At 37.9% G+C, this 27,756-nt stretch overlaps 1 protein-coding gene across 1 annotated transcript; it reads left to right on the top strand.

Moving 5' to 3' along the window:
• The first annotated feature begins 542 nt into the window (after positions 1-542).
• ZC3H12B (zinc finger CCCH-type containing 12B) lies at positions 543-27,756 on the top strand. Its single transcript, XM_010973660.3, has 5 exons — positions 543-1,297; positions 15,004-15,143; positions 16,755-16,989; positions 17,658-17,764; positions 22,033-27,756. Exons 1-5 carry the CDS (start codon positions 690-692, stop codon positions 23,451-23,453), a joined length of 2,511 nt encoding a protein of 836 aa, XP_010971962.1. The 5' UTR covers positions 543-689; the 3' UTR covers positions 23,454-27,756.

The following is a 27,756-nucleotide window of genomic DNA, read 5'->3' as shown; positions in this document are numbered from 1 at the left end:
TGTTTTTTAGTCTGTATTTGATTTATTTCTGCTCTAATCTTTATAATTTCTTTCTTTCTACTAACTCTGGGTTTTATTTGTTCTTCTTTTTGTTTCTTTGTTTGTTCTTTTAGGTTTGATTATTTACTTGAAATTGTTCTTGTTTCCTGAGGTAGGATTGTATTGCTATAAACTTCCTTCTTAGAACTGCTTTGCTACAACCCATAGATTTTGTATCATTGTGTTTACATTTTTACTTGTCTTCAGATATTTTTTTAATTTTCTCTTTGATTTCTTCAGTGACCCATTGGTTGTTTAGTAGCATGTTGTTTAGACTCCATGTATTTGCTTTTTTTAAGGTTTTTTTTTCTTGCAGTTGATTTTACAGTCTCATATTTTGATCTGAAAAAATCATTGATGTAATTTCCAGGGTCTGATCATTTTAAGCAGAAAATATGTCAGACAGCCTGTAGTTTCTTAGGAAGAAAACACTGTATTCTAAATGCTTTTCCAGAATTTTACTAAGCATGATTATGATATGTGTGTTTATTTTTAGGAACTGGTAACATCTGAACATAACAAACGAAACAAGCAAACTCTTGCACCATTACTACCACCACATTTTACACAAGGAATGTCACTGTACATGGTTTCCAAGCAGGCTAAAAAGAAAAAGAGCTGATTAGACCTCAGACTGCCTACTGAACGGGATGACGGCCACCGCTGCAGTGGAAACATCAAAAATGAAGAAGAGTGCCTCCAAGGAAGAGAAGCAGCAGCCTAAGCAAGACAGCACAGAACAGGGTAATGCTGATTCTGAAGAGTGGTTGAGCTCTGAGAGTGACCCTGAACAGATGATCCTTAAAAGTAGCAGCAATGACAACAGTTGCCAACTTGGAAATGTTCAGTTGAAGAAGAAGGAGATCCCCTCTAAGCCACACCGCCAGCTATGTAGATCACCCTGCCTAGATCATCCAAGCTTCTCCCAGAGCAGCATTCTACAGGATGGGAAGCTTGACTTGGAAAAAGAATACCAGGCCAAGATGGATTTTGCTTTAAAGCTGGGCTATGCAGAGGAACAGATTCAATCAGTACTGAACAAGCTGGGTCCAGAATCACTTATTAATGATGTATTGGCAGAGCTTGTCAGACTTGGGAACAAAGGTGATTTGGAAGGTCAGGTCAACTTGAGTCTGTTAGTGCCTCGGGGGCCCAGCTGCAGAGAGATTGCAAGCCCTGAACTGTCTCTTGAAGATGAAATAGACAACAGTGACAATTTAAGGCCAGTTGTCATAGATGGAAGTAATGTGGCAATGAGGTAAGACTGATATATTTTCTTTCTGTTTCTTTAAAACTGCCCTGAGCTCATAGAAATTGTCTTCCTTTACAAAGGGCTAATAGAGCCTCTTGGTTGTTGTCTGTGGCTTATGCTCCTATAGGTGGACAAAGGCTAAAATGATCATGCCTGGCTTTTTCTCTCTTCTTTGAAATTGTTGCCATCTTGTTTTCAGATGTTCTGAAAGTACAGTCAAATAGAAATCAGTGATGCTTTAAAGGAGATGTAACCATTTAGCATTTGTTCCTTCTGTGGTCCCTTCTCCCACCTCTACTTGACTAAATGGATCGTCCTGAAAATCCTGCTTTTATAATGTTACATGTGGACTTACTTGGGAACTTGCAGTAACTCCCAATTGCCATTCTACCAAATTTGGATGCCTTTGCCTGACTTTGTGATCTGACCTTTCTCTCCTCCCATTGAATTGCATCTCTCACACTTTACTGCATTTATATCAATCTCTTTAACCATCTCCATGTAAATTATGATTATTTATACCCCCACTGCATGTGTTCATGACATTTCCCAGCCTAGACGTGACCACCTTCTTATCTTCATGCCCTTCAAGGTATACTATCTCCACGAGCACCCTGACTTTTCTGATCCCAATCATTGTCTCTGAGCTGCAGTACCCATGGTAGGCTGAATAATATATAATAATAATAAGACATCCAAATCCTAATCCCTGGAATCTGAGACTATGTTACCTTACATGGTAAAAAGGGACTTCACAGATATGATTAAGCTAAGGATCTTGAGATAGGAGAAATTATCCTATATTATTAAGATGGGCGCAATGTAATCACAAGGGTTCTTATAAGAGAGAAGGAGGCAGCGGGATTAAAATGCAACGTGATGACAGAAACAAGAGGTTGGAGTGATGTAAGAAAGGGGATATGAGCCAAGGTATGTGGGCAACCTCCAGAAACTGAAAAGAGCAAGGAAATAGATTCTTCCCTGAAGACTGGAAAAAGAACAGAGCCTTGCCAACACCTTGATTTTAGACTTCTGACATCCTGAACTATAAGAGAACAAACGTGTTATTTTAAGCCACTAAATATGTGGTAATTTGTTATAGCAACAATAGGAAAGCAATACAGAACCAAGAGTGCCTTCATACTTTATTCAACACTGTATCATATAATTTTTGTTTGTTTTCATATGATTCCATTTATTTATTTTTTATTTATTTTTTAACATTTTTTATTGAGTTATAGTCATTTTACAGTGTTGTGTCAAATTCCAGCATAGAGCACAATTTTTCAATTATACATGAACTTATATATATTCATTGTTATATTTTTTCACTGTGAGCTACCAAAAGATCTTGTATATATTTCCCTGTGCTATACAGTAAGTGTCATATAATTTTTTATCTCATGCCAGATAACCTTAAGAATGAGTTGTCACCCAACTTCAGTTGAAAAATTCCCAGTGATCAGGAGCCTACTTCTTCTTAAGTCCACCATTGCTTGATGAACTCACTGGAATTCTTAGACTGTAAACAATCAGAACAAAGTAAAAAGCCTTAGACTCACAAGTTTTTAATTTGATTACCCCATTTTCTTTGAGGGCAAGGATCTTATTTTATGCCTCCCTTGTTTCCTCACAGAACATAGCACAGTATTGGATGCTCCCACATCCCTGGGGATAAGGCAAGTCTTATGAACCATACTATTGCTGTATGCAGGAGTTGCTTAGCAGACAATCTGGAGGTACATTTCAATATATAGTTCTATTTAGCCTTTTTTGGGTTTTTTTTTTAATGGAAGTACTAAGGATTGAATCTAGGAACTTGCGCATTCTAAGCATACACTCTACCACTGAGCTAAACCCCAACCCCTGTTAGTTCTATTTAATCTTCATAACAACTTTATTTTACAGATGAGAAAACTAGAGCTCAGCAAGGTTAAATGAGTTCCCTGAGGTTATTTGCTATAGTTAATATATAAATAAAATATATAAATATAACAAAGTGAGGACTTGACTTAAATCTTCTGGCTTCAAATGAATGAAATGAAACTAATATTTATAAATATCTATTCTCTGCCAGGTACTTTGAATATGTGATTTAATCCTCACTAAAAACACTACAAAAATGAACTAATTATGTTCATTTTTACAGGTGAGCAAACTCAAGTTCAGAGGTTAATTGCCCAAGTAATAAATGGCAAAGTTTATATTAAAACCAGAATGTGACTCCAATGCTCCTGCAATATCATGCAGTAATATGTGGCCATTAGTGTTACTAAGAATATTTGACATAGTTTCTAGTAGCAGGGTATAAATGTATAGAAATCTTTTTTCAAACGTTTTATTTTTATTTTTTATTAAAGTTTTGTTGATTTACAGTACTATATTAGTTTCAAGCACACAACATTGTGATTGAATATTTTATAGATTATACTACATTTAAAGTTATTGTAAAATATTGACTGTATTCCCTGTGCTGTACAATATATTCTTATATCTTATTTATTTTATAGATAGTACTTTGTACCTCTTAATCTCCTATCCCTATTTTGCTCCTCCCCCCTCCCTCTTTCCACTGGTAACCACTACTTCGTTCTCTGTATCTGTGAGTCTGTTTCTGCTGTGTTACATGCATTCATTTATTTTATTTTTTAGATTTCATATATAAATGATAGCATACAGTATTTGCCTTTCTCTGTCAGTCTTATTTCACTAAGCATAATACTCTCCAGGTCCACGTTGTTGCAAATGGCAAAATTTAATTATTTTTTATGGCTGAGTAATATTGCATTGTATATATACCACAGCTTCTTTATCCAATTATCTGTTGATGGACATCAAGTTTGCTTCCACATCTTGGCTATTGTGAATAATGTTGCTTATGAATATTGGGGTGCATATATATTTTTAATTAGTGCTTTTGTTTTCTTCAGATATATACCCTAGGTGTATATGGTAGTTCTATTTTTAGTTTTTTGAAGAACCCCCTACTATTTTTATAATAGCTGCACCAGTTTACATTCCCACCAACAATGCACTAGGGTTCCTTTTTTTCCACATCCTCACCAATATTTGTTATTTTTTGTGGTCTTTTTAACAACAGCCATTCTGACAGTTGTGAGGTATTGTCTCACTGTGGTTTTGATTTGCATTTCCCTGATGATTAGCAATGTTGAACATCTTTTCATGTGACTGTTGGCCATCTGTATGTCTTCTTTGGAGAAATATCATTCAGGTGCTCTGTCCATTTTTTAATCAGGTTTTTTTTTGATATTGAGTTATATGAGCTGTTTATATATTATGGACATTAACTCCTTATCAGTCATATAATTAGCAAATATTTTCTCCCATTCAGTATGCTGTCTTTTCATTTTGTTGAAGTTTTCCTTTGTTGTGTGATGGCTTTTAAGCCTAATTAGGTGTCATTTATTTATTTTTGTTTTTATTTCCTTTATTTTAGGAGACAGATCCAAAAAAAAATTGTTGCAGTTAGGGTCAAAGGGGTTTCTGCTTGTGTTTTCTTCTAGCAGTTTCATGGTTTCCAGTCTTACATTTAGGTCTTTAATTAATTTTGAGTTTATTTTTGTATATGGTGGAAGAAAATGTTCTAATTTTATTCTTTTGCACATAGCTGTCCAGTTTTCCCAACATCATGAACTGAAGAGACTGTCTTTTCTCTGTTGTATATATTTTTTATTATTATTGAAGTATAGTTGATTTAAAATGTGTTAGTTTCTGGTGTACAGCATAGTGATTCAGTTATACATATATTACTTTTTATTATAGTTTTTTGCAAGATATTGAATATAGTTCCCTGTACTATACAGTAAGACCTTGTTGTTTATCTATTTTAAATATAGTAGTTAGTATCTGTCCATTGAATATTTTTGCCTCTTTTGTCATAGATTAATTGACCATAAGTGTGTAAGGTTTCTTTCTTGGCTCTCTATTCTGTTCCAATGATCTATGTCTGTTTGTGAACCGGTACCATATATTTTTTTTGAAGGGGAAGGTAGTTAGGTTTGTTTGTTTGTTTGTTTTATTTTTAGAGGAGGCACTGGGATTTAACTCAGGACCTCATGCATGCTAAGCATGCACTCCACCACTTGAGCTACACCCTCCCCCTCATTACCATACTGTTTTTTTTTAATCACTGTAGCTTTGTAGTATAGTCTGAAGTCAGAAAGCATGATTCTTCCAGCTCTGTTTTTCTTTCTCAAGATTGTTTTGGCTATTTGGGGTCTTTTGTGCTTCCATACAAATTTTAAAATTATTTGCTCTAGTTCTGTGAAAAATGCCCTTTGTATTTTTGATAGAAATTGTATTGTATCTGTAGATTGCCTTGGGTAGCATGGTCATTTTAACAATATTAATTCTTCCAATCTATTAATATGAGGTATCTTTCCATTTATTTGTATCATCTTCAGTTTCTTGCATCACTGACTTACAGTTTTCAGAGTATAGGTCATTCCTCTCCTTGGTTAAGTTTACTCCTAGGTATTTTATTCTTTTTAAAGCAATTTTAAATGATATTATTTCCTGCTTTCTCTTTTTTGATTATTAGTGTATAGAAAAGCAACATATTTCTGTATATTAATCTTGTACTTTACTGAATTTTTTTATTAATTCTATTAGCTTTGGTGGAGTCTTTAGGGTTTTGTATATATAATATCTTTTGATTGGAGCATTAATCCATTGACATTTAAAGTGATTACTGATAAGTATGTACTTATTGTCATTTTGTTACTTGTTTTCTGATTGTGTACTTCTCTGTTCCTTTCATTTTCTTGTGGTTTGATGATTTTCTTTAGTGATATGCTTGTGTTCTTTTCTCTCTAGTTTTTGTATATCTATTATAGGCTTTTTATTTGTAGTTACCATGGGGTCTGTATATGTTGACCTATAACTATTTGTTTTAAACTGGTAGTCATTTAAGTTTTAACACATTCTAAAAAAAATCTACATTTTATATTCTCCCCCACATTTTGTGTTTTTGATGTCATATTTTACATCTTCATGTGTGTTCTTTGACTGTTTATTGTAGTTATAGTTGATTTTACAATTGTTGTCTTTTAATCTCATACTTGCTTATGTAAGTGGTTGATCCACAATTTTGCCATATATTTGCCTTTGCTGGTTGGATTTTTCCTTTCCTATAAATTCTTACTTCTTACCTTTTCTCTTCCACTTAGAGAAGACCCTTTTCCATTTCTTTTAAGATCAGTTTAGTATTGATACACTCTTAGGTTTTCTTGTCTGAGAAGTGCTTTATCTCTCCTTCAATTCTGAATTATAACTTTGCTGGGTTCAGTATCCAAGGATGCAGTTTATTCTCTTTTAAGACTTTGAATATATCAAGCCACTCCCTTCTATCTTGCAAAGCTTCTGCAGAATGATCAGCTGATAGCTTTGGGGGAGTTCCTGTGTATGTGACTCTGTTTTTCTCTTGCTGCCTTTAAAATTCTCTCTTTAACTTTTGCCATTTTAATTATGACATGTCTTGGAATGTATCTCTTTGGGTTCATCTTGTTTGGTACTCTTTGTGATTCCTGTACCTGGAGATTTCTTCTTCTGGAAGGTTTCAGTAATAATTTTATCAAATATATTCTCTACCCACCTTTTCTCTCTCTTATCTTTCTGGGACCGCTATGACGCAAATGTTAGTATGATGTTGTCCCAGAGTTCCCGTAAACTATTCTCAATTTTAAAAATTTGTTTTTTGTTTTACTGTTCTGATTGGGTGATTTCCATTATTCTATCTTCCAGATCACTTATGTATTCTCCTGTATCACCTAGTCTCCTGTTAATTCCTTCTGGTATGTTTTTCATTTCAGTTATCATGTTCTTCAGCTCTGATTGGTTCTTTTTTTATATTTTTAGCTCCTTGTTAAAATTATAACTGTGCTTATCTATTCTTTTCCCAAGTTAATTTAGCATTCTTAATACTAATGCTTTGAATTCTATCTGATAAATTATTTAACTTTGTTTTATTAGTGGTTTTTTGAAGAGGCCGTTTTCTTTCACTTGAAATATGCTTCTTTGTCTTCTCATTTTGTTTCACTTTCTCTGTCTCTATAGAATTAGGTGAAAATATTACTTATCCTGATCTTGAAGGGTGTGTAGGAGTGTCTCTATGCAGTCTGTGTGTGCCCACTGGCTTTGGTGGGAGAGTTGGATCTGAAGTGAGTACAGGTCACATCTTCCCTGGGAGTGTGCTGAAAGCTACCAACTTTGTTGGAGGTAGGGCTGGATAAGAGGGTGGTTAGAACCAGAGCCAAGTGTGAGCTGGGGCTTCTCCTATGCTCAATGGTTGTCACCATCTTTTTGGGCATGGAGTTGAGGCCCAAGGTGCTGCAGTATAAGCCTTGAGGGTCGGGTCCAAGCTAGTCCCATTACCTTTAGATGTGTGCTCTCCCCGAAGCAACAGTACCTCCACCCTAGTGGAGAGCAGAGCTGGAGCAAGAGGAGAGAAACAGTAGACAGGTGAGGGCTGGGGAGTACACTGGAGCAGTCACTGGAAACCAGCCAGAGCCCCAGGGTGTTTTCAGTATGATTCCTTCACCTTGTTCCTGGGAGTAAGCAAATGTGTGTGCAGGCTCTTCATGACTGGAGCCTCAGTTTCTCACAACCCCTCTAGTTAGTCCTACTGGTTTTCAAACCAGCTAAGGAAACTGATATTTCCAGTGTTGGACCCCAGGACTGGGATGCCTAATATGTGGCTAGAATCCTTCATTCCCTAGGGAAAGCCCCTGCTTTCATCCTCCTCTTCCATGTCCCCTGCTAGTGGTGTGGGTCCTGACCTGATCACTTCTCTCTTCCTGCCTGACTCCATGTTGATCTTTCTTTACAGCCTTGGTTGAAGAAGAGCCTTTCTGCCAGCCTCCAGTTTATTTTCATGTGGAGAGTTGCTCCACATGTAGATATATTTTTGATGTGTTTGTGGGGGGGGGTGAGCTCAACACCCTCCTACTCTGCCATCCTGATCTCCCCCTCTTTCAAATATCACTTTAAAAATCACAACATCATCATAAGCTGTGTAAAACAGGCTAGTCAACTCCCCTGTTATAATAAGGGGAAACTAGAAGCATAGTAACAAGAAAGTTAAATGACCTGTTCATAATATTCCAGTAATCAGAATGATGCTATGGGCAGCGAAAAGTGGAGGATGATTTCTCTGTTAAAAGCAGAGGGTGATTTCTATGTTCAAAAAGCCAAAGGTAACTTTGCTCCCCTCCTAATAGGCATAAACTAGAGTGATTCTAGAGAGGAAAAGGTATCAAATCTGCCAAAATCAACTTTCTACCAGACCAGGTAACCCAAAACACTTTAGATTGGGCCTCTTTTCCAAAGTCTACCATTCTTTAAGGGTTGTTTTGGAGGTGGGTATGAGAAGAACCCAGGACTTCTTTGAGAACTTTGACTTCATGGTAATATAAGATCTTCCTTGTCTTTGGAGTTCTGTTCAAGGATTGCTGGTTATAAAGGACACTTTATGGTTCTTTTAATTTGTATGGAATAATGAAGAGATTAGTTACCAAGATAATTAGTTTCAACATATCTGGTCTGTGCCAATAGCAAACTGTCATGCTAATAGGAAGATGAACTTTTGTCTTCTGTAGTAGCTCCTTCACTATATTAAAGATACTTCACGTAATTTAAACAAAGAAAAAAACCAGCACTAAACCTTATTTTTAGAAGCATGTTAAAATAGTTCATAATGGACTACATGATTTTTCTAAAATTGCCAATTGTGTCCTTGTTAACATCTCTTCCTTTGTCTGACTAGGAAGGTTACTGATGAGTCCATTTATTCTGCAATCACATTTCACATGGTCAAAGTTCAGTGCCATTGTCTGTTTATGAATTTTTAGTGCTAGTAAATCTAAATTTGTTTTTTAATCGCCATTGACTAGTGTAACTTTATCATGAGATCGGTATTTAGACAAACTACATATTAACATCTGTTGTTCCTCAGCATGTTGGATGAGGCTGCACTGAAATCATAATGCTTTTTGTTTGTCATGAATAGTTTTTGTTTAACACTTGCAATAGTGTGTACCTGTGATTCACATATTGATATATACTAAGATCCTAAAGATATGTTCATTCTGAGAGCTGTCTCCTTTGGGAGGAAAAATCCATTTCAGCGGAATTAAGGTTTTCAGATGTAAATTCCACCACATTCTTTGTTAAGCTGGGAGAAGCCCAAGTATTTGAACCCTATCAAAACAAAAGTGCACAGGGAGAAGCCAGTGACCCATCTGCTAGGCAGAATTTGGCTTGAAAACTAGATCATGAGACACATCTAAACCAGTTTACAGAATATAGTGAGCTGTAGTGTCAGTAAGACACTCTGTGACTCGCAGCTCTTAGACTTTATATTGCTTTTTAGATGAGCTTTTTTTTTACCTTTTTAAGTTTTATTAGGTAGAATTATTGCAGTTTGACTGTACATATACATTATATTGCATGTAAATACATATATACAATATACTGCACTTTTTTTTAGTTTTTAGTTTACATATATGTATTGATCATTGTTTCTAAGAACAGATTAGAGCTTTAGCTTTTTAAACTTACATAGTTATCAAAGGAATAAAGCCAACCACAAAATAAGAATCAACAGAATGTGGTAAACCAATCATAAAGGACAGCCAAATGCACTTACACATATTCAAGAAATCAATCATTTAAGTTATAAATAATAAGTAGTTCATTTGTGTCCTTATTATTACTATTTTTTTTAGATTCCTCATGTAAGTGATATCATATGGCATTTTTCTTTCTCTTTCTGGTCCACTTCACTTAGAATGATGATCTTCAGATCCATCCATGTTGCTGCAAATGGCATTATTTTATTCTTTTATATGGCTGAGTAGTGTTCCATTGTATATATGTACTACATCTTCTTTATCCATCTGTTGGTGGACATTTGGGTTGTTTTCATGTCTTGGCTATTGTAAATAGTGCTTCTGTGAACATTGAGGTGCATGTGTCTTTTTGAATTTTATTTTTCTCCGGGTATATGCCCAGGAGTGGGATTGCTGTATCATATGGTAAGCTTATTTTCAGTTTTTTAAGGAACCTCCATACTGTCCTCCATTGTGGCTGCACCAGTCTACACTCCCACCAACAGTGTAGGAGAGTTCCCTTTTCTCCACACCCTCTGCAACATCTATCATTTGTAGACTTTTCAATGATGGTCATTCTGGCTGGTGTGAAGTGATATGTCATTGTAGTTTTGATCTGTATTTCTCTGACAATTAGCTATGCTGAGCATTTTTTCATGTACCTATTGGTCATTTGTATGTCTTCATCAGAGAATTGCTTGTTTAGGTCTTATGCCCACTTTTGGATTGGGTTGCTTGTTTTGTTTTGTTTTGTTTTGTTTTGTTTTGTTTTGATATTAAGGTGTATGAGCTGTTTGTGTATTTTGGAAATTAGCCCCTTGTCAGTCACATCATTTGCAAATATTTTCTCCCATTCTGTAAGTTGTCTTTTTGTTTTGTTGATGATATCCTTAGCTGCACAAAAGCTTTTAAGTCTAATTTGATCTGATTTGTTTATTTTTGCTTTTATTTCCATTACTCCTGGAGCTGGTCCAAAAAATATATTGCTGTGATTTATGTCCGAGAGTGTTCTGCCTAAGTTTTCCTCTAGAAGTTTTATAGTATCTGGCCTTACATTTAGATCTGAAATCCATTTTGAGTTTACTTTTGTATATGGTGTTAGAGAATGTTCTAATTTCAGTCTTTTATACGTAGCTGTCCAGTTTTCCCAGCACCACTTATTGAAGAGATTGTCTTTTCTCAATGCTATTCTTGCCTCCTTTGTCATAGATTAATTGACCATAAGTGCATGGATTTATTTCTGAACTTTATATCCTGTTCCATTGATCTGTTTGTCTGTTTTTGTGCCACTACCATACTTTTTTGATTACTGTAGCTTTGTAGTATAGCCTGAAGTCAGGAAGCACAATTCCCCAAGCTCCATTCTTCTTTTTCAAGATTGTTTTGGCTATTCAGGGTCTTTTGTGTTTCCATACAAATTTTTAACAATTTTTGTTCCAGCTCTGTGACGAATATCATTGGTAATTTGATAGGGATTGCATTGAATCTGTAAATTGCCTTGGGCAGTATGAACATTTTAACAACACTGATTCTTCCAATCCAAGAACATGATATATCTTTCCATTTGTTTATGTTGTCTTCAATTTCCTTCATCAGTGTTTTACAGTTTTCAGTGTACAAGTCTTTTGCCTCCTTGGGTAGGTTTATTCCTAGGTATTTTATTCTTTTTGGTGTGATGATAAATGGTATCATTTCCTTGGTTTCCCTTTCTGCTATTTCATTGTTAGTGTATAGAAATGCAACTGATTTCTGTATATTAATTTTGTATCATGCACAACTTTACCAAATTCATTAATGAGTTCTAGTAGTTTTCTGGTCACTTCTTTAGTGTTTTTTGTGTATAGTGTCATGTCATCTGCAAACAGTGACAGTTTTACTTCTTCGTTTCCAATTTGGATTCCTTTTATTTATTAATTTTTTCTCTCTGATTGCTATGGCTAGGACTTCCAAATAGATAAGCTTTAGGTCCTAGAAGGACATTTTGCAGGTTTGTGTTAAAACAGGCCATCATGAAAACATTTGTTTATTTTCCACTTTTTTTCATTTATTTATTGTCTAAATATTTACTGAGCTCTAAACTTTGCATCTGAGCCTTTATGTAGGACTTCATTGACATCTTTTAATGACTATTGGGCATTTGGTGTGATTTATGAAATAGCATGATTTTAATATATTTGCAGTTGAATGTTAGAGGTATTTTACTTTTGTTTCTTAACATGGTGATTCTCACTGTGTTGAAAAAGTAATATCATAATACAGATGCATTAAAATTTTAATAGTGTTTGAGTGATAGTAAAATGGTCAGATTCTGCAGTGTGTTTTTCTTTATATTTTATGTATCTTCCACATTTTACAAGTCTTTATTACTTTTATAATGAAAACTACTTTTAATCAAAGGGTTTGTCAGTGTAAAATATAAATTTGGGGTATCCAACAGAAAATGTTACTGTTGTGTTTATTTCTGGTCTTAGACTGTGTTTGGGAGGACACACATCACAGCACTGCAGAGCTGGGTGATATGAAATCCCATCCCCTTCCTCCAAATTTCCCCTCTAATGGCAATTCTGATGATTTTCCTGAGTTCATGTTATACTTATCAGCACTATAGCAGTGAGAAAAATCACTATTGGATATCTTCCCTACTTGCCTGTTTGCCTGTTTCATGCTGGGTTCATCCAATATTAACCCTTTAAGAGTTCAACTTTTTAGAAGAAATCAGTGGTAGCTATCTCTAGGGCTACCCTTGGAGTGTATTGGCAGTCAAATATACTTTCCTTTCTATTTTTTCTTAAGTGCTTCGACTTTTAATAGAGTAGTATAATTGCTTTATGGTACTCACTAGAGACTTTTAAACATGATTAGAATGTGTTTGAAGACGTCAACAAAGGGATTTATAAAATTTTGTCGTGTGCCTCAAGAGTGATAAAACAGTAGGAAGTCTTGCAGTGCATTACTTAATGAGGCCCCTGAGATTATGTACGAATTCACCCAAAGGGAACACTACAATTAAAGCTAATTTCTCTTGTAGTTGAGGGAGTACTAGTGAGAAAGTGAGGAATCTAAAGAGAGAGCCCGTATCACATTATCTTAGTTAGCTTTCTAGCAAAATAGTTTTCTTCTGATTAATTCTGTTTGGCAGGCAAGATCCACTTTATTATAATAAAATAGGTACATGTATGCCAATTTGTTTTACCATCCAAGATGTTTAATTAACTTCAATTTAGTGTGGTTTATATATATGTCAGAGCACCAGATTCCATGCTAAGAGATCAGAATTTCCACAAACTTGGCACAAATATAGTATATAATTTGTGAGTATTTAAGGTAATGACAATGAATAACATATTTTCCCAATTCATCTTTTGAGTTTCCCTCTTCCAAGTTCCAATCAAATGAATCCTGTTTGACTTTTTAAGCTTTTACAATGTTTACTCCTACAAGTAATTGTGATAGAATGTCTTCTCTTTTTATATCCTATTCTAATTATAATAATTTGAGGGGTGGAAATTTTGGAATTAGAGAAAAAATAAATCATTTATAACCTTCTCACACAGAATAACAATTTTATGAACATGTGGATGTATCTATTTTCTAGTATATTTTCTAAGCTTATACAGTAGCTGCCTCTTATCCATGGGAGATACATTCCAAGCCCCTCAGTGGATGTCTGAGACTAGAGATAGTAGTAAACCCTATATATATTGTTTTTCCATATACATACATACATATGGTAAAGTTTAATTTATGAATTAGGCACAGTAAGAGATTAACAACAATAACTAATAATAGAACAATTATAACAGCATACTGTAATAAAAGTTATGAGTGTGGTCTCCCTCTCTCTCTCTCTCTTAAAATATTGTACAAATTCAATGCCTTTTCCATCTTAACTGAGTACTTATCATACACTGTGACCACAACTTTTGCAGTTTGAGGTGCAACAGCAAACAAGTATGAATTTCTTTTTCCTTCTTCACAGTTTCGTGAACAGAAGATACATTCTTATAGATCTTAGTAACCTCAGTGTATGATTTTTTTCTTTCCTTGTTTAAGTCAAGAACTTCACTTTTCCACTTAAAGGAAGCACTTTACAGCCTCTCTTCAGCATATCCAAATTGCTAGCATCACTACTCTTGAGCTTTGGAGCCATTATTAAGTAAAATAAGTGTTACTTGAACACAAGCACTGTGATACCATGACAGTCAACCTGACAACAGAGATGATGATTACTAAGTGACTAAAGGGTGGGATATGCTAGACAAGGGGATGATTCATTACACCCCCTGGGCGGGCCAGAGCAGGACAGCACAGGATTTCATCCCTTTACTCAGAAGTGCGTGCAATTTAAAACTTACGAATTGTTTATTTCTGGAATTTTCCATTTAATACTTTGGACTGCACTTGACCATGGATAACTGAAACTGCAGATAGTGAAACCACAATAAAGAGGGACTACTGTACATAGGCTTTCTTCTATAAAATGTGGATTACATTCTATATAGTCCATATTCGTTTTTTTTTCTTATAGTATTATACTGTGAACATTTCCCACATCTTAAAATTGTCAAGACTGATTTTTGTTGGTGAACTATATTTAATTAAATGTGATAACTACTTTCAGTCAGCATTTATGTGTGTGTCTTTTTTGCTATCAATGTTATTTTTAAGCTTTAATACATGTACTTAAAATTCATCTCCAATTAATCCTCCGTATAAACTTTATCTAAACCTCTGGTGAAACCTCTCCTTTTTCCATCTGATAAATATCTAAATCTTTGAAAAGGAAGTAGTAATAAAAATAGGAAGAGAAAAGAGAAAATGGAAATAATGATAAGAAATAGCCTTAGGGCTGCAAGTTGGGGTTATTAACCATCTGTGGCCTTGAATGAAGGTGTAATAATAATGGCAATATTTGTAATGATCCAATAAAAATAATTTGATTTGCTCTTTTTAAAAACACATTTTTGGCATCCTCAAGAAATAAAATGTCTGTTGTTGATGTCTTTGTGCCAGGGAAAAACCTGTTTGATTTCTTTGCTACCTATTGTCAATCCCTTCTCTTCTCATTCTCTTATCTTCCTGAAGCCATGGGAATAAAGAAGAGTTCTCCTGCAGAGGAATACAACTTGCCGTGGATTGGTTTCTAGATAAAGGCCATAAAGATATTACTGTATTTGTGCCTGCATGGAGAAAGGAGCAATCCCGCCCTGATGCACCAATTACAGGTACTGTTTCAAATCAGACATTTCCCCTCATTCAGAGGTAAAACTATCAAGATAGTTTGGGTAGAGCTTGATGCTCTCATATTAGATAATTACTTTTCTAAATGTATTGAGTATACTTAAAATGTCTTTTATTAAGTGTATTTTTAAGCGTATTTTTTTCTGATCCAAATAAATCATGGCATATGTGGCATAGTTTCTGGTGGTATATGGCAGTTAAATAGAGACAACTTCAATTGCAAGCAAAGAATAAAGCACACAATTGAAAAAAGAAGTGCTTTTCTAGTTGACCATAGACTTCAGATTAAAGAGGGATGAATCTTGTTGTGAACATGACTGAGTTTTCCAAAAGACTAAAGAAACGATGATAGACAATGGACCTCATTCTGTACCAAAGAAGTGACTGTGGGATTTTCAAATTAGGGGGTAGAATAGAAAGAGAAAAGTCCCATGGCAGTCAGAGCTAACTTATCCATGATGCTCAGTACCTAGGGCCCAAGATAGATACTTTTAGGGTCACATGTAAATGTTATAATTTTATTTTCTTTTAATAGCAGAAGGAAAAACTGAATATAATAACAAAGAATGTGTACTAATGTATCTAACTAGATTATTTGTGTTTTTACCAATGCAGTTGTAAAGTATAATTTTTAATTTAATATTTCTTTACGAAAGGGGTGAGGGGTATAGCTCATTGGTAGATTGTGTGCTTAGCATGCACAAGGTCCTGGGTTCAATTTCCAGTACCTCCATTCAAATAAATAAATAAGTCTAATTACCTCCTCCCCCCTCAAAAAAAAGCCCCAATATTTCTTTATATAAGAAGGGACCCCGGAAGGCAAAAGTGTCTAAGGTCCACAAAATTCATGATGTGGCCCTAGTGGCAGGAGAATCACTGCATTCACTTATAATAGTATATGAAGCTAGCACTTTATAGTGTTTGAGAGCATAAATACTCCAGTCCACTGAGAATCAGCTGCGGCTTGATGTGCAGAATGAGAAGGTCCAGTGAATGGCTGTCAGAACTGTATCATGGAGCTGTCTGCCAGCTGAGTGGATCCTGGCCCTGCTCGAGCCCAGCCTGTAAGCTTTCTTTCCTGAATAATTAAGAGGCTAAAAGAAAAGAGGGTCAGTACTCACACTGCTACAGCATAATATTTTTCCTAGTTATGGCTTTCCATCAAGCCAAAGGCAAAAATATAAGTCCCTAGGATGGGTGCATTACTCTCCTACTAGCAGACACATCCTTAGCATACTGCCCTGTTTTCTTCAGCAACCAAGAGCTGGTGCTTCAGCCAAAGGGCAAAACTATCCTCAAGAATGCTATGGTATCAGTGTTATTTCTCACTCTTCCTGGTAGGTTTTAAAACTTAGATGTCATTAAATCCATTTCCTTCATTTTATTGGAAAGAAAACTGGAGTGCAAAAAGGAAGGTAACTTACCTAAAGTCACAATCCAAATTGGTGCCATAGCCAGGAATAGAGGCCACTGTCTCTCTAAGTGCAAATAATGTATTAATCCAGTACCAACTTTTGTATTTGTAATATGGAGATAATGCTGTTAATTTCTAAAGATGATTTGTACTCTGTGGTATATAATCCTTATTTCGACAGATCAAGATATCCTACGTAAACTGGAGAAGGAAAAGATTCTTGTCTTCACACCATCCCGCAGGGTCCAGGGCAGGAGAGTTGTTTGCTACGATGATCGGTTCATAGTCAAACTGGCTTTTGATTCTGATGGCATCATTGTATCCAATGATAACTACCGAGACCTTCAAGTCGAAAAGCCAGAATGGAAGAAGTTTATTGAGGAGCGGTTGCTGATGTATTCTTTTGTGAATGACAAGTACGTTTCTTTCCAGTAGGCTCTGAGTAGCCTCAATCCAAGTTACCACTAGGAATAGGTTTCACTTCATTTCAATAACCATTTATTGGATACTTACTGTGTTACCGAGCATTCTGCTGGTCGCCATGGGGATAAAACAAGAAACAAGACATACCCTTTAGAGGCTCAAAGTGTACTGGAGAAGAGAGAGAGATAACCACACTGTGTCATGATAAGTGCTATGATTACAGTTTTTTAAATTGCTTTGTCTATGTGAAGTGATAGGAACAGACCTCACAGAGGAGATAACGTTTGAGATATTATCAGACAGAGGAAAGGAGGCTGCTGGGTACAGGTAAAGGGGACATCGTGAATAAAGCTATAAAGATGTAAAAGTGGGTTGCATGTTGGGGGAACCAGCAGGCATGTCAGTGTTATGCCAGATTATATGGCCAGAACATATAATCCATGGAAGAAAGATGGACAGGAGAAATCATTCTTTTTGTGTGTGTTCAAGTAGGAACAGAGGGAAGAACTACTGGCTTAGCAGAAGATAGAATTCAGACAGGAAGGCGGTATTAGAAGGCCATTACAGCAGTATAGGCAAAAGGTAATGATGTTCTGAACTCCTGATAAGGGAAAGTAGGGACAGAATGGAAGACATTTACCACTGCCTTGCTTGCTTTCAGATTTATGCCTCCAGATGATCCTTTAGGACGCCATGGCCCAAGCCTTGAAAACTTCTTAAGAAAGAGACCTGTTGTTCCTGAGCATAAGAAGCAACCATGCCCTTATGGTGAGTACCTATGTGAAGAACTGAGCTCTGTACTAAGGGAAGCATAAGAACTCTGTGAATACTTTTGTCTTCAGGTTTCCTTTTCTTTTTATTATTTGATTTTAATTTTTAACATTTTTTATTGAGTGATAGACATTTTACAATGTTGTGTCAAATTCCAGTGTACAGCACAATTTTTCAGTTATACATGAACATATATATATATTCATTGTCATTCAATGTCATTCATCTTTCTTCGCTGTGAGCTACCATAAGAACTTGTATGTATTTCCCTGTGCTATACAGTCTAATCTTATTTATCTGTTCTACATTTTGAAATCCCAGTTTGTCCCTTCCCACCCCAACCCCCTTGGCAACCACAAGTTTGTATTCTACATCTATGAGTCTGTTTCTATTTTGTATTTATGTTCTCTTTTTTTCTTTTTTCTTTTTTTTTTTTTTTTTAGATTCCACACGTGAGTGATCTCATATAGTATTTTTCTTTCTCTTTCTGGCTTACTTCACTTAGAATGACAGTCTCCAGGAACATCCATGTTGCTGCAAATGGCGTTATGTTGTCGGTTTTTATGGCTGAATAGTATTCCATTGTATAAATATACCGCTTCTTTATCCAGTCATCTGTTGATGGAAATTTAGGCTGTCTCCATGTCTTGGATATTGTAAATAGTCCTGCTATGAACATTGGGGTGTAGGTTTCTTTTTGAAGTAGGCTTCCTTCTGGATATATGCCCAGGAGCAGAATGACTGGGTCATATGGTAAGTCTATTCCTAGTTTTTTGAGGAATCTCCATATTGTTTTCCACAGTGGCTGCACCAAACTGCATTCCCACCAGCAGTGTAGGAGGGTTCCCTTTTCTCCACAGCCTCTCCAGCATTTGTCATTTGTGGACTTTTGAACGATGTGATTCCTTCTTTAAGTTTGGGAAGTTTTCAGTCATGATTTATTCCAATACTTTTTCAATCCCCTTTGGTCTTTCTTTCCCTTCTGGAGCCCCTATTATGCGTAGATTGGTATGCTTTATATTATCCCATAGGTCTCTTATGTTGTTTTCATTAGTTTTTATTTGTTTTTCTCTCAGCTGTTCTGATTGGGTGCTTTCTGTTGTCCTTTCTTCTAGGTCACTTATTCGTTCCTCTGCATTATCTAGTCTGCTTTGTACAGCCTTTAGATCAGCTCTCATCTCAGCCAATGAGTTTAGCAATTTTACTTGGCTTTTCTTTATAGCTTCAATTTCATTTTTTACATATTTTATATATCTAAACACTATCTCTTTTAGTTCCTTCAGTACTTTGATCACTCCTTTTTTTAAATCTTGACCTAGTAGGCTATCGATGTCTATTTCATTGATCCTTCTTTCAGGGGATTTCTCTTGCTCTTTTAATTGGGAGTGGCTCTTCTGCTTCTTGATCTTGCTCATATCTTTCTGGCACTGTGGCTTATGGAGTATCAGTTATCTATTGTGGTCCTTAAAGAGTTTATTTATCTACCTAAAGCCTATGCAGAAATAAAACTTAAAAAAGAGAGAGAGAGAAAGAGAATTTTAAAAGAAGGGAGAAAAAAAGGTTTGAAAACAGTGTATAATCAATAATAGAAGAGCAAGTTGAAGCAGAATAGCAATCGAGTTGAGACGTCTTTTAAAAACCTTTAAAAAAGGAGAAAAGAGCAAAAAAAAATTTGAAACCTGTGTATAATCAATAATAGGAGATCAAAACCAAGAGAAATAAAGATGTGATGAGGTGGATTTTTTAAAAAATAATAATAAAAATATTTTAAAAGAAAAATTTAAAAGGGATTAAAACTGGAAGCATATATAATTGTTTAAAAAGTAAAAATTAGAAAAGTAATAGAAAATAGAACAGATTTTTAAAAAGAGATTAAAAAAGAGGGGGTGTACTCCTGGAGACTGTGCGCTCTTAATGATTTTATTGAGAAGTCTTTCTATCTTCACCCTGTTTCGTGAACTCAGCTTGCTGTTTCCAGAGGCCCTCCATTGGCCCCCTCATCTGTGCTGCTCCCATTGCCTGTCAGCAAGCAGATCGCGTCCCCTCCCAACACTGTGGTCACGTGCTGCTCTCCTTCGTGGTGGACGGGTGGGTCACTCCTCTTCCCGATGTGAAGTCAGATGTGCTCGGGCGAGGTAGGCGGGCAGATCGCACCTCCCAGCACCACGGTCAGATGCCGCGCTCCTGCCAGGAAGGCACATGGCCACTAGCCCTCTCCCAGTGCCTGTCGCTCCCCTGCTCTGTGCAGCTGCCCGCTCCGACTCAGGTCTGCGCTCCATAGGCAGGCTCAGGAAGACCGCGGAACAGCCCCACCCCTTCTCTGTGCCAAAACTCAGCTCTTTGTTTGTCTTGGTGGAGTGAGTTCTCTGAAGTGCCAGGGCAGAAAGATCCTATCTGCCTCAGGCTGTAAACAAGTCTCCTTCTGGCCTTTGAGGCTGCTAAGCCCTTAGGTACAGATTCAGGTTTCGACCCCACCCCCACCTGGGTGCTAAGTGTTGGAGGATATGGGGGCTGTGCCTGAACCCCGCCTCTCTTCACCCAGAAACCTTCTGTGGGTTTTCAGAGATGGGGGTATGCACCCTTCCCCCCAGAGCACATCAGCTGTGTTGTTTTATGGAGGTCCCAGGTTGTTTTGCCCTGTGTACCCACTCATTCATGTCATGAAGCACCCTGCAGTCCCCCGGGGGTGCCTCAGTGCAGCTGCCCCAGTCCTCCGCCCAGCTCGGGCAGTCTGTCCTGTCCCCCAGCTGCCGGCTTACATCTCAGGCTGGGTGTCGCAGGGACACTTTGTGCCCGTTTAACTTAGTTCTGTCCATCAAGGGGTGCTCCGTACAGATCCGAGCCTCGGAGGCTCCCCCTCCGTCTCACTGGCCTCTCTGTTGGAGGGGGGGAGACCCAGCAAATGAGTGCTATTCCTCCTTTGCCACTCCCTCCCCACGGGACCGGTCCCTCACTGTTTTGCCTTTTCTTCTTTCTTTGTTTCCTTTTCTCCCACCAGATTTTTGGCGTCTCTATCTTTTGAAGAGGGTGATGTTCTGTCGGAGTTTGGCAGGTGCTCTGGTTGGCTGAGTGGGTCTGTGGATGTGAGTCTTGGTGTATTTGTGGGAGAGGGTGAGCTACCAGCATCCTTCTACTCTGCCATCTTGGCCCCCTAAAGTTTCCTTTTCAAAGGGAAAATCCTGGCTTGTCCACTTTCTGTGAGTTAAAGTCTATGTCTTCATGTATTTTCAGTTAGGCTTGTGAAGAAACATCCTTGAAACTACATGAGGAAAAGGTAACTAGAATTGAAGGAAAGATGAATTGTCACTGGTTAAAATGATTCATGTGTTCTAGCTGCCTCTGTCCTGAGCAGTGTTGCTGGAGGCAGGGAAGTGCAGAAAGACACTTGGCCTGTGGAAGCTGAAAAGGCAATGCCAAATGGGGTTTGGCCCCAAGAAGGACGTGTCTCTTAGGCAGGTGGCTGCACCCTCTGTTGACTAATGATACTGTTTTCTTCCAACCTGTATTGTCCAGTTTGCTTTCAAAATGTGTTTTCATTTCCTTTTTTAAATATAGTTTTCTAGAGTACTTTCATAATCTTACCCAAGTCCCTCTGTTACAAAGTTTGTGAGCCTCACAGTGTGGCATGGGCTGTCCGGTCTGAGGCTACTTTGGATGTTAACTCTTTGGATAATCGTTTGTTTATGGGCCATCTTGGGTTTTGTCCTCAGTTAACATTTATTTAAATCATAGAGTATTTCATGTTCATTATCTTCATTTAATCCTCCAATGACCCTCTAATATAAGCATTATTATGAACCTTGTTTACAGAATAGGAAAATGAGGCTCAGAGAGTAAAACCGCTTACCAAGATCACACAGCCAGTAAGTGACATAGCTGGAATTAAAACTCAGGTCTGACTGGCCTCCAGGTCAGTACTCTTTGCACATGTCCTGTGCTGCCTGCTGCTGCTCTCTGCTGCCTCCGCAGGCAGGTTATGCTGAGGCAAAGTTGTGAATTACAGGGAAATGAAGGCTGTTAACAGCTCAGCTCTTAGCTTCCACACCGCAGTTTCCTCCCCAGCTTTCCACTCCTTCCTTCTCCCTTCACCGTGTGTGATGCCAGCTTGGTGTTGTGTGTCTCTCGTCTTTATGGACAGCTAATTTTCTACCTTCACCCCAAACAGTAAAACTCTAACCTGAGTGACCAGATTGTTACAACAGCTTCTGTCACAGAGAGTTGCATCACTCTGAGAAAGAGTCTTACACCAAGGCATTATTTTTCAGGCAAAAAATGCACCTATGGCCACAAGTGCAAATACTACCATCCAGAGCGGGCCAACCAACCCCAGCGTTCAGTGGCTGATGAGCTCCGCATCAGTGCCAAACTGTCCACAGTGAAAACCATGAGTGAAGGCACCCTAGCCAAGTGTGTCACGGGGCTGTCTAGTGCCAAAGCTGAGATAACCTCAGAAGTCAAACGTGTGGCCCCCAAGCGCCAGTCAGATCCCAGCATCCGGTCCATGGCTGTGGAGCCTGAGGAATGGCTGTCCATTGCCCGTAAGCCTGAGGCCAGCTCTGTCCCCTCACTTGTGACTGCTCTAAGTGTCCCCACAATCCCACCCACCAAAAGCCATGCAGTGGGTGCACTCAACACCCGTTCAGCCAGTAGCCCAGTGCCAGGATCCTCTCATTTTTCCCACCAGAAGTCCTCATTGGAACACATGACCAGCATGCAGTACCCCCCTATCCTGGTTACCAACAGCCACGGGACCCCTATTAGCTACGCTGAGCAATACCCGAAGTTTGAGTCCTTGGGGGACCACGGCTACTATTCGATGTTAGGCGACTTCTCCAAATTGAACATCAACAGCATGCATAATCGAGAGTACTACATGGCTGAAGCAGACCGGGGCCTGTATGCCCGGAATCCCAACCTCTGTCCTGACAATCGTATGAGCCATACCAGGAATGACAACTATTCCTCTTACAACAACCTGTATTTGGCTGTAGCAGATGCTCATCCTGAAGGCAGTTTGAAGCTGCATCGCTCAGCATCTCAGAACCATCTTCAGCCTTTTCCTCATGGTTACCATGAAGCCTTAACTCGAGTGCAGAGCTATGGCCCAGAGGATTCTAAGCAAAACCCCCACAAGCAGTCAGTCCCCCACTTAGTTCTGCATGCCCAGCACCCAGCAACTGGAGCACGGTCCAGCTGTCCTGGAGACTACCCTATGCCTCCCAACATCCATGCTGGGGCAACTACCCAGCCAGGACGTGCTCTGGTGATGACTCGGATGGACAGCATTTCTGATTCCCGCCTCTATGAGAGCAACCCCATGAGGCAAAGACGACCTCCTCTGTGCCGGGAACAACATGCCAGCTGGGACCCACTGCCCTGTGCAACGGACTCCTATGGCTACCACTCCTATCCCTTGAGTAACAACCTCATGCAACCATGCTATGAGCCAGTCATGGTACGGAGCGTTCCTGAAAAGATGGAGCAACTTTGGAGGAATCCTTGGGTTGGAATGTGCAATGATTCCAGGGAGTATATGATCCCAGAACACCAGTATCAGACCTACAAGAACCTCTGCAACATTTTCCCTTCAAATATTGTCCTTGCAGTGATGGAGAAGAATCCCCACACAGCAGATGCCCAGCAACTGGCAGCCTTGATTGTTTCTAAGCTTAGAGCTGCACGTTGACATGACATAGGACTTATTTCCTTCTATGGAGATAAAGATGATATTAATAATGCACTAATACTTTGAGAATAGTAACTAATAATTTTGTGTTGTGCTTTACAAGTTACAGAGTTTATGTCATTGAAGTGCATAACAACCCTGTGAGGTAAGTCTTACTAATGTCTTGTTTTCGAGACAAGGAAACTGAAGCTCAGTGAGATTAAGTTAAGTGACTTGCCAAAGTCACACTACTAGCAAGTGACCAAGTCAAGACTCGCACCCAAGTCCTCTGACTCCAAGTCCCATGCCCTTTTGCACTGCACCATGCAGGTAATGGAGGACAAAACCCAGGGGAAGAGCCTAAATGAAAGAAACCCCAAGGGATTCCATTACCAACTGTCTTCTTAGTCACACAATGTATAACATATTACAGGTACAAAGTATCAATTATATACCTAATTTAGAGAGTAAGAGCAACAGGACCAATGCATATGTTGAATTAACCTTTTAGAATTTTTAATAGGAATATTTATAGCTATTTAAAAGTCAATGCATACTTTATTGCATGGATGTCCTACCATTCAATACCTTTATTAACCAAGCTATAGGGTCACATTGAAGCTTCTAGAGCTATATTTCAAACATATTGTTGGCAATTATATTGCATGTATGATTGTCTGTATTTAGTTTGAGGTGTGTGTGTGTGTGTGTGTGTGTGTGTGTGTGTGTGTGTGTCTATATATAACCTTTTCTATGCTGATGATAAGATGATAGGCTCTGCACAGTCCTTAGTCCAAGCTATATAGATCACAAATCTGACCTGATGATTTTATGGCATGTTTCATAGTTTCAACTAGTTTTGAAAATGAACTACATCCTAATATTTGAACATTGCTTTCTTAGACACCAGAGCAAAGTAGCTCTATTTTCTTTGCACTTTTTACTTGTCAACATTTACTGACAGTTCTTAGCTTTTAAGTCTCTTCACCTCAGTACATTAGGGATTAGATTGCAGCCTTCTTCTTCAGAGGAGCTGATGGATAAGCTCAAGTTCCAAGCATAGTAGGTGTGTGCAAGACAAGCACAGAAGAATTTGACCAGCACCAAGGGATTTACTACCAGAATTCGCTTCCCTTAATAACAGGAGAGATGGCCAGACTCATTCGGCAGTAAATGATGAACACAAAAGCTGCACTCCAGAAGGGTCTAAATGGATGCTCTTTGGACTTCTGACCTATGCAGTATTCAACATCACAGGATGAAACGTAATGGAGGACAGTGCACAGCCATGTAATCCACTTTCTCCTGCCATCCACCCTTTGGGCAATAAGGTTGATCATTGGTGGAACAGAATTTCTTTAGGAAACAAAATCAGGGGATTTTTCTAGGTGGAAAAGGGCAGCCTCCAAAAGGGGATGCAACATTTTTGTTAATAGCTGGCTCAGTTACACACCTCAAATGCATGCAGAGGGTTCACTAGACCTTATGTCATTCTTAAATTCATTACTAAAGAAGGCAGGACTTTGGGTTGATGGCACCATTTGCGCAACTTGTATCTTGCTCAGGGTGGGAATCTTTGTAGCTAAATGCCTCTATAAGAGGCATTCATTGTTTTTGGTTTTTTTTTTTAAAGCTGTACTAAATGAACCCCTTTTTGAATCCATTGTATATTTCAACACTTTGAACCACTGACCAGCTCACTGTTCCTTGGGCTGGAACTTGCTAATTTCTATGGCCGTTTTTTCATGAAAGTTGAGAAGGCCTGGTATTGGCCTTTTGTTTCTTCATGAGAAGGTGTGACACTGCCTATAAATGTTTCTTACTGTGAAACACTCTGAATGTGAGGCTGTAGTCAGGGTTGTTTCTGGTGGTTTGATAATGGCTTGCATGCTGCTTTTTGGCTTCTGTCTCTGTCCTAGTTGATCAAAACTGCATTTCAGTGTTTCTCAGTTAATCATAGCTTCCCATTCATCCACTACCCTCTGATCTTTCTATTCCCCTGCATATTGAGGTGTAAAAGTGTTTTCTATCAGGTAGGTCCATAGAGAGTGAAGTGTTTGCTATTTCACACAAACACCACTTCATACCTTTAACCTCTTGGACCTTCTAAATTTGTCCCATGTCTAAATCAGGGAATTCTGACAATCTTAGATGACTCTAATGCCTTTGTGCTGGTTAGTTCAACTTCCTACCAAAATCATCCATGGCACCGCACTATCCACTAGCTGCACAATTTACAGGGAAGCACAAGATTAATCTTGTCAGTTGCAGTTCATCTGGAATATGTTCATGTTTAATACTCCAAAAATTGTAAGCTCCTCCCAAAACAGGAAATACTTTTTATGGCAGCATATGTATTTCTTATTTCCTAACAACAATTGTCATTCTTCTCTTCTCATAAAATGTGTATGAATCAAAGCGGCTAGGAGCAATGCCTCAAATAACCAGAGATGACCTTTTGTTGATACAAATTGTATCTCTTTTTTTCCTGAATGTATAGAACCAAATGTACAAAACTCATCTTAAACTAGGTTTGGTACTGACTTTTCACTATGATGTTTGTGGCACTGTGTGTCACAGGGGAGTAGCCCAGGGGTCATGAGGGAGCTTTTATTTCCAAAGGGCAGTAGTTTATAAACAAAGACAATTTTTCAAGGCCTCTTTATTACTATGCGAAACAGCTATTGTGCATACAGTTTCAAGCATTATATTGCATAAGTTTCTCTTTAGCCTATTAAATTTAACATGTCCTTGCAAAAGAGCTTTTGTGTAAAAAAAGTGTCAGTGTTAGTGGTTCATCTGCAAGGATCTATAAATGGAACTGTACAATTATGAATGCATAAATCGAGCTTGGTTCTTAGTGAAGTGATTATAAAGAAACATTTTCTTCATACTGAGGACTGCACATTTCTTGGCTTTTCCATTCTGTCTGTAATTATAAAACAGCAAATAAAAAGAAACACTGGAACCCTTTTGGCTCCCTAGATAAGAAAATCAAGCTTCCTTCTTGGGACTAAGTATGTGTCCTTCAGGATACTTACCTCCAAACACTAAGCAGGGGTTACTGCACAGTGTTTTGTGTGGTTTTCAAAAAGTATATTTTGCAAGAGGTGCTTTGTAATTTTAATTCTTTCACAGAGTTTCTGAATTCATAGCAAGTCTGTGCCTGTTCAGGCCTTAGATTTTTAGATTCTGTGATTTGTTTTTTCTTTTTGTGATTTTGTTGTTGTTATTTTTATTTTGACCTGAAGAAGTGTGACTCTGGAGTAGCATGGTCAATCCAGGGCACCATTTCTGTAAGACAGCCCAAAGGAAAAGGAGCCTTTTCAAAGGTAGCATATAGCCATTGCACTCTCTCTTAAGGTGTAAGACATGGAAGGACAATGACAGACGCCTTATGCAAATGGTATACAGAACTTTTCTTCTTCTAAATAATGAAATATGTATGTGTTCTCTCTCTCTCTCTCTCTGCTCGTTTCCAGGAGAATACTTCTAAAACCCATTTTTTCTATTTTAGGATAAATTATCTTTATACAGTATTTCAAACATTGATATCCATTAACCATTGGCACTGAATTTTCTTCTAATATAGAAGAATTCATTTTGAGAGACTCTCAGTTACTGTTCTATCTGTGCTTTAAGTATGGGACTTTATACAAACACCCTTTTTGAGGGCCAACAATATCAATACACTTTAACTCTGTGAACCAGGTCTGGAACTGCACAGGGAAAGTAATGTGAAGCTGTCCAAAGAGCCCTGCTCAGGTCTCCTCCTAACCCTTCTCTGCCTTCCCCTAGTTTGCTTCTTCTCAGGTTTGACACTGAGGAGTACATAATTTTTGACTGAAATGGCACTACAGTTAGTTCTCATTGGAAAGCAAACAAGTATATTTTAGGTACCTGCTTGTCTAAGTAGTTGATGCCAAAAGGCTCAGCATATTCCATATATGTCATAGTGTAGCTAGCTATATACATAGGCAGATTGATACTTCTAGTACTGGTTTGTGTATCATTGAACCTATAGTAGTTTGCTTTATCCATTTGTGGGATTAAACAATACTGTTTAATGGTTGTAAACTTTTATAAAATCTCTTTGGGTTTTGTTTGACCCAAACATAATGTAAGTCTCAATGACAAAATACACAAAGCCAACTGGAGGTGAGTGGAAATATACCCTGTCCCCAGTTTTGTCTGCCCCTGTAATGCATGTACAGTGCTTTGCAGTATGTTCTCACTAGCATGAATGTGCTATGACAACTTCACAAGGTTTTAATTTGTTTCACCTATAATCATGATGGAAAATGCTGTATCACTGACAATGAAC

The sequence above is a fragment of the Camelus bactrianus genome, chromosome X (assembly GCF_048773025.1).
Source record: "Camelus bactrianus isolate YW-2024 breed Bactrian camel chromosome X, ASM4877302v1, whole genome shotgun sequence".
NCBI lineage: Eukaryota > Metazoa > Chordata > Mammalia > Artiodactyla > Camelidae > Camelus > Camelus bactrianus.
The sequence above is the reverse complement of the archived record's forward strand: the minus strand, read 5'-3'. Positions and strand labels throughout refer to the sequence as shown.

Coding starts and splice junctions, on each gene's coding strand:
- ZC3H12B (XM_010973660.3), top strand. CDS start 690: ATGACGGCCACCGCTGCAGTGGAAACATCAAAAATGAAGAAGAGTGCC. Junction 1,298..15,003: donor GGAAGTAATGTGGCAATGAG/GTAAGACTGATA, acceptor ATCTTCCTGAAG/CCATGGGAATAAAGAAGAGT. Junction 15,144..16,754: donor CCCTGATGCACCAATTACAG/GTACTGTTTCAA, acceptor TTATTTCGACAG/ATCAAGATATCCTACGTAAA.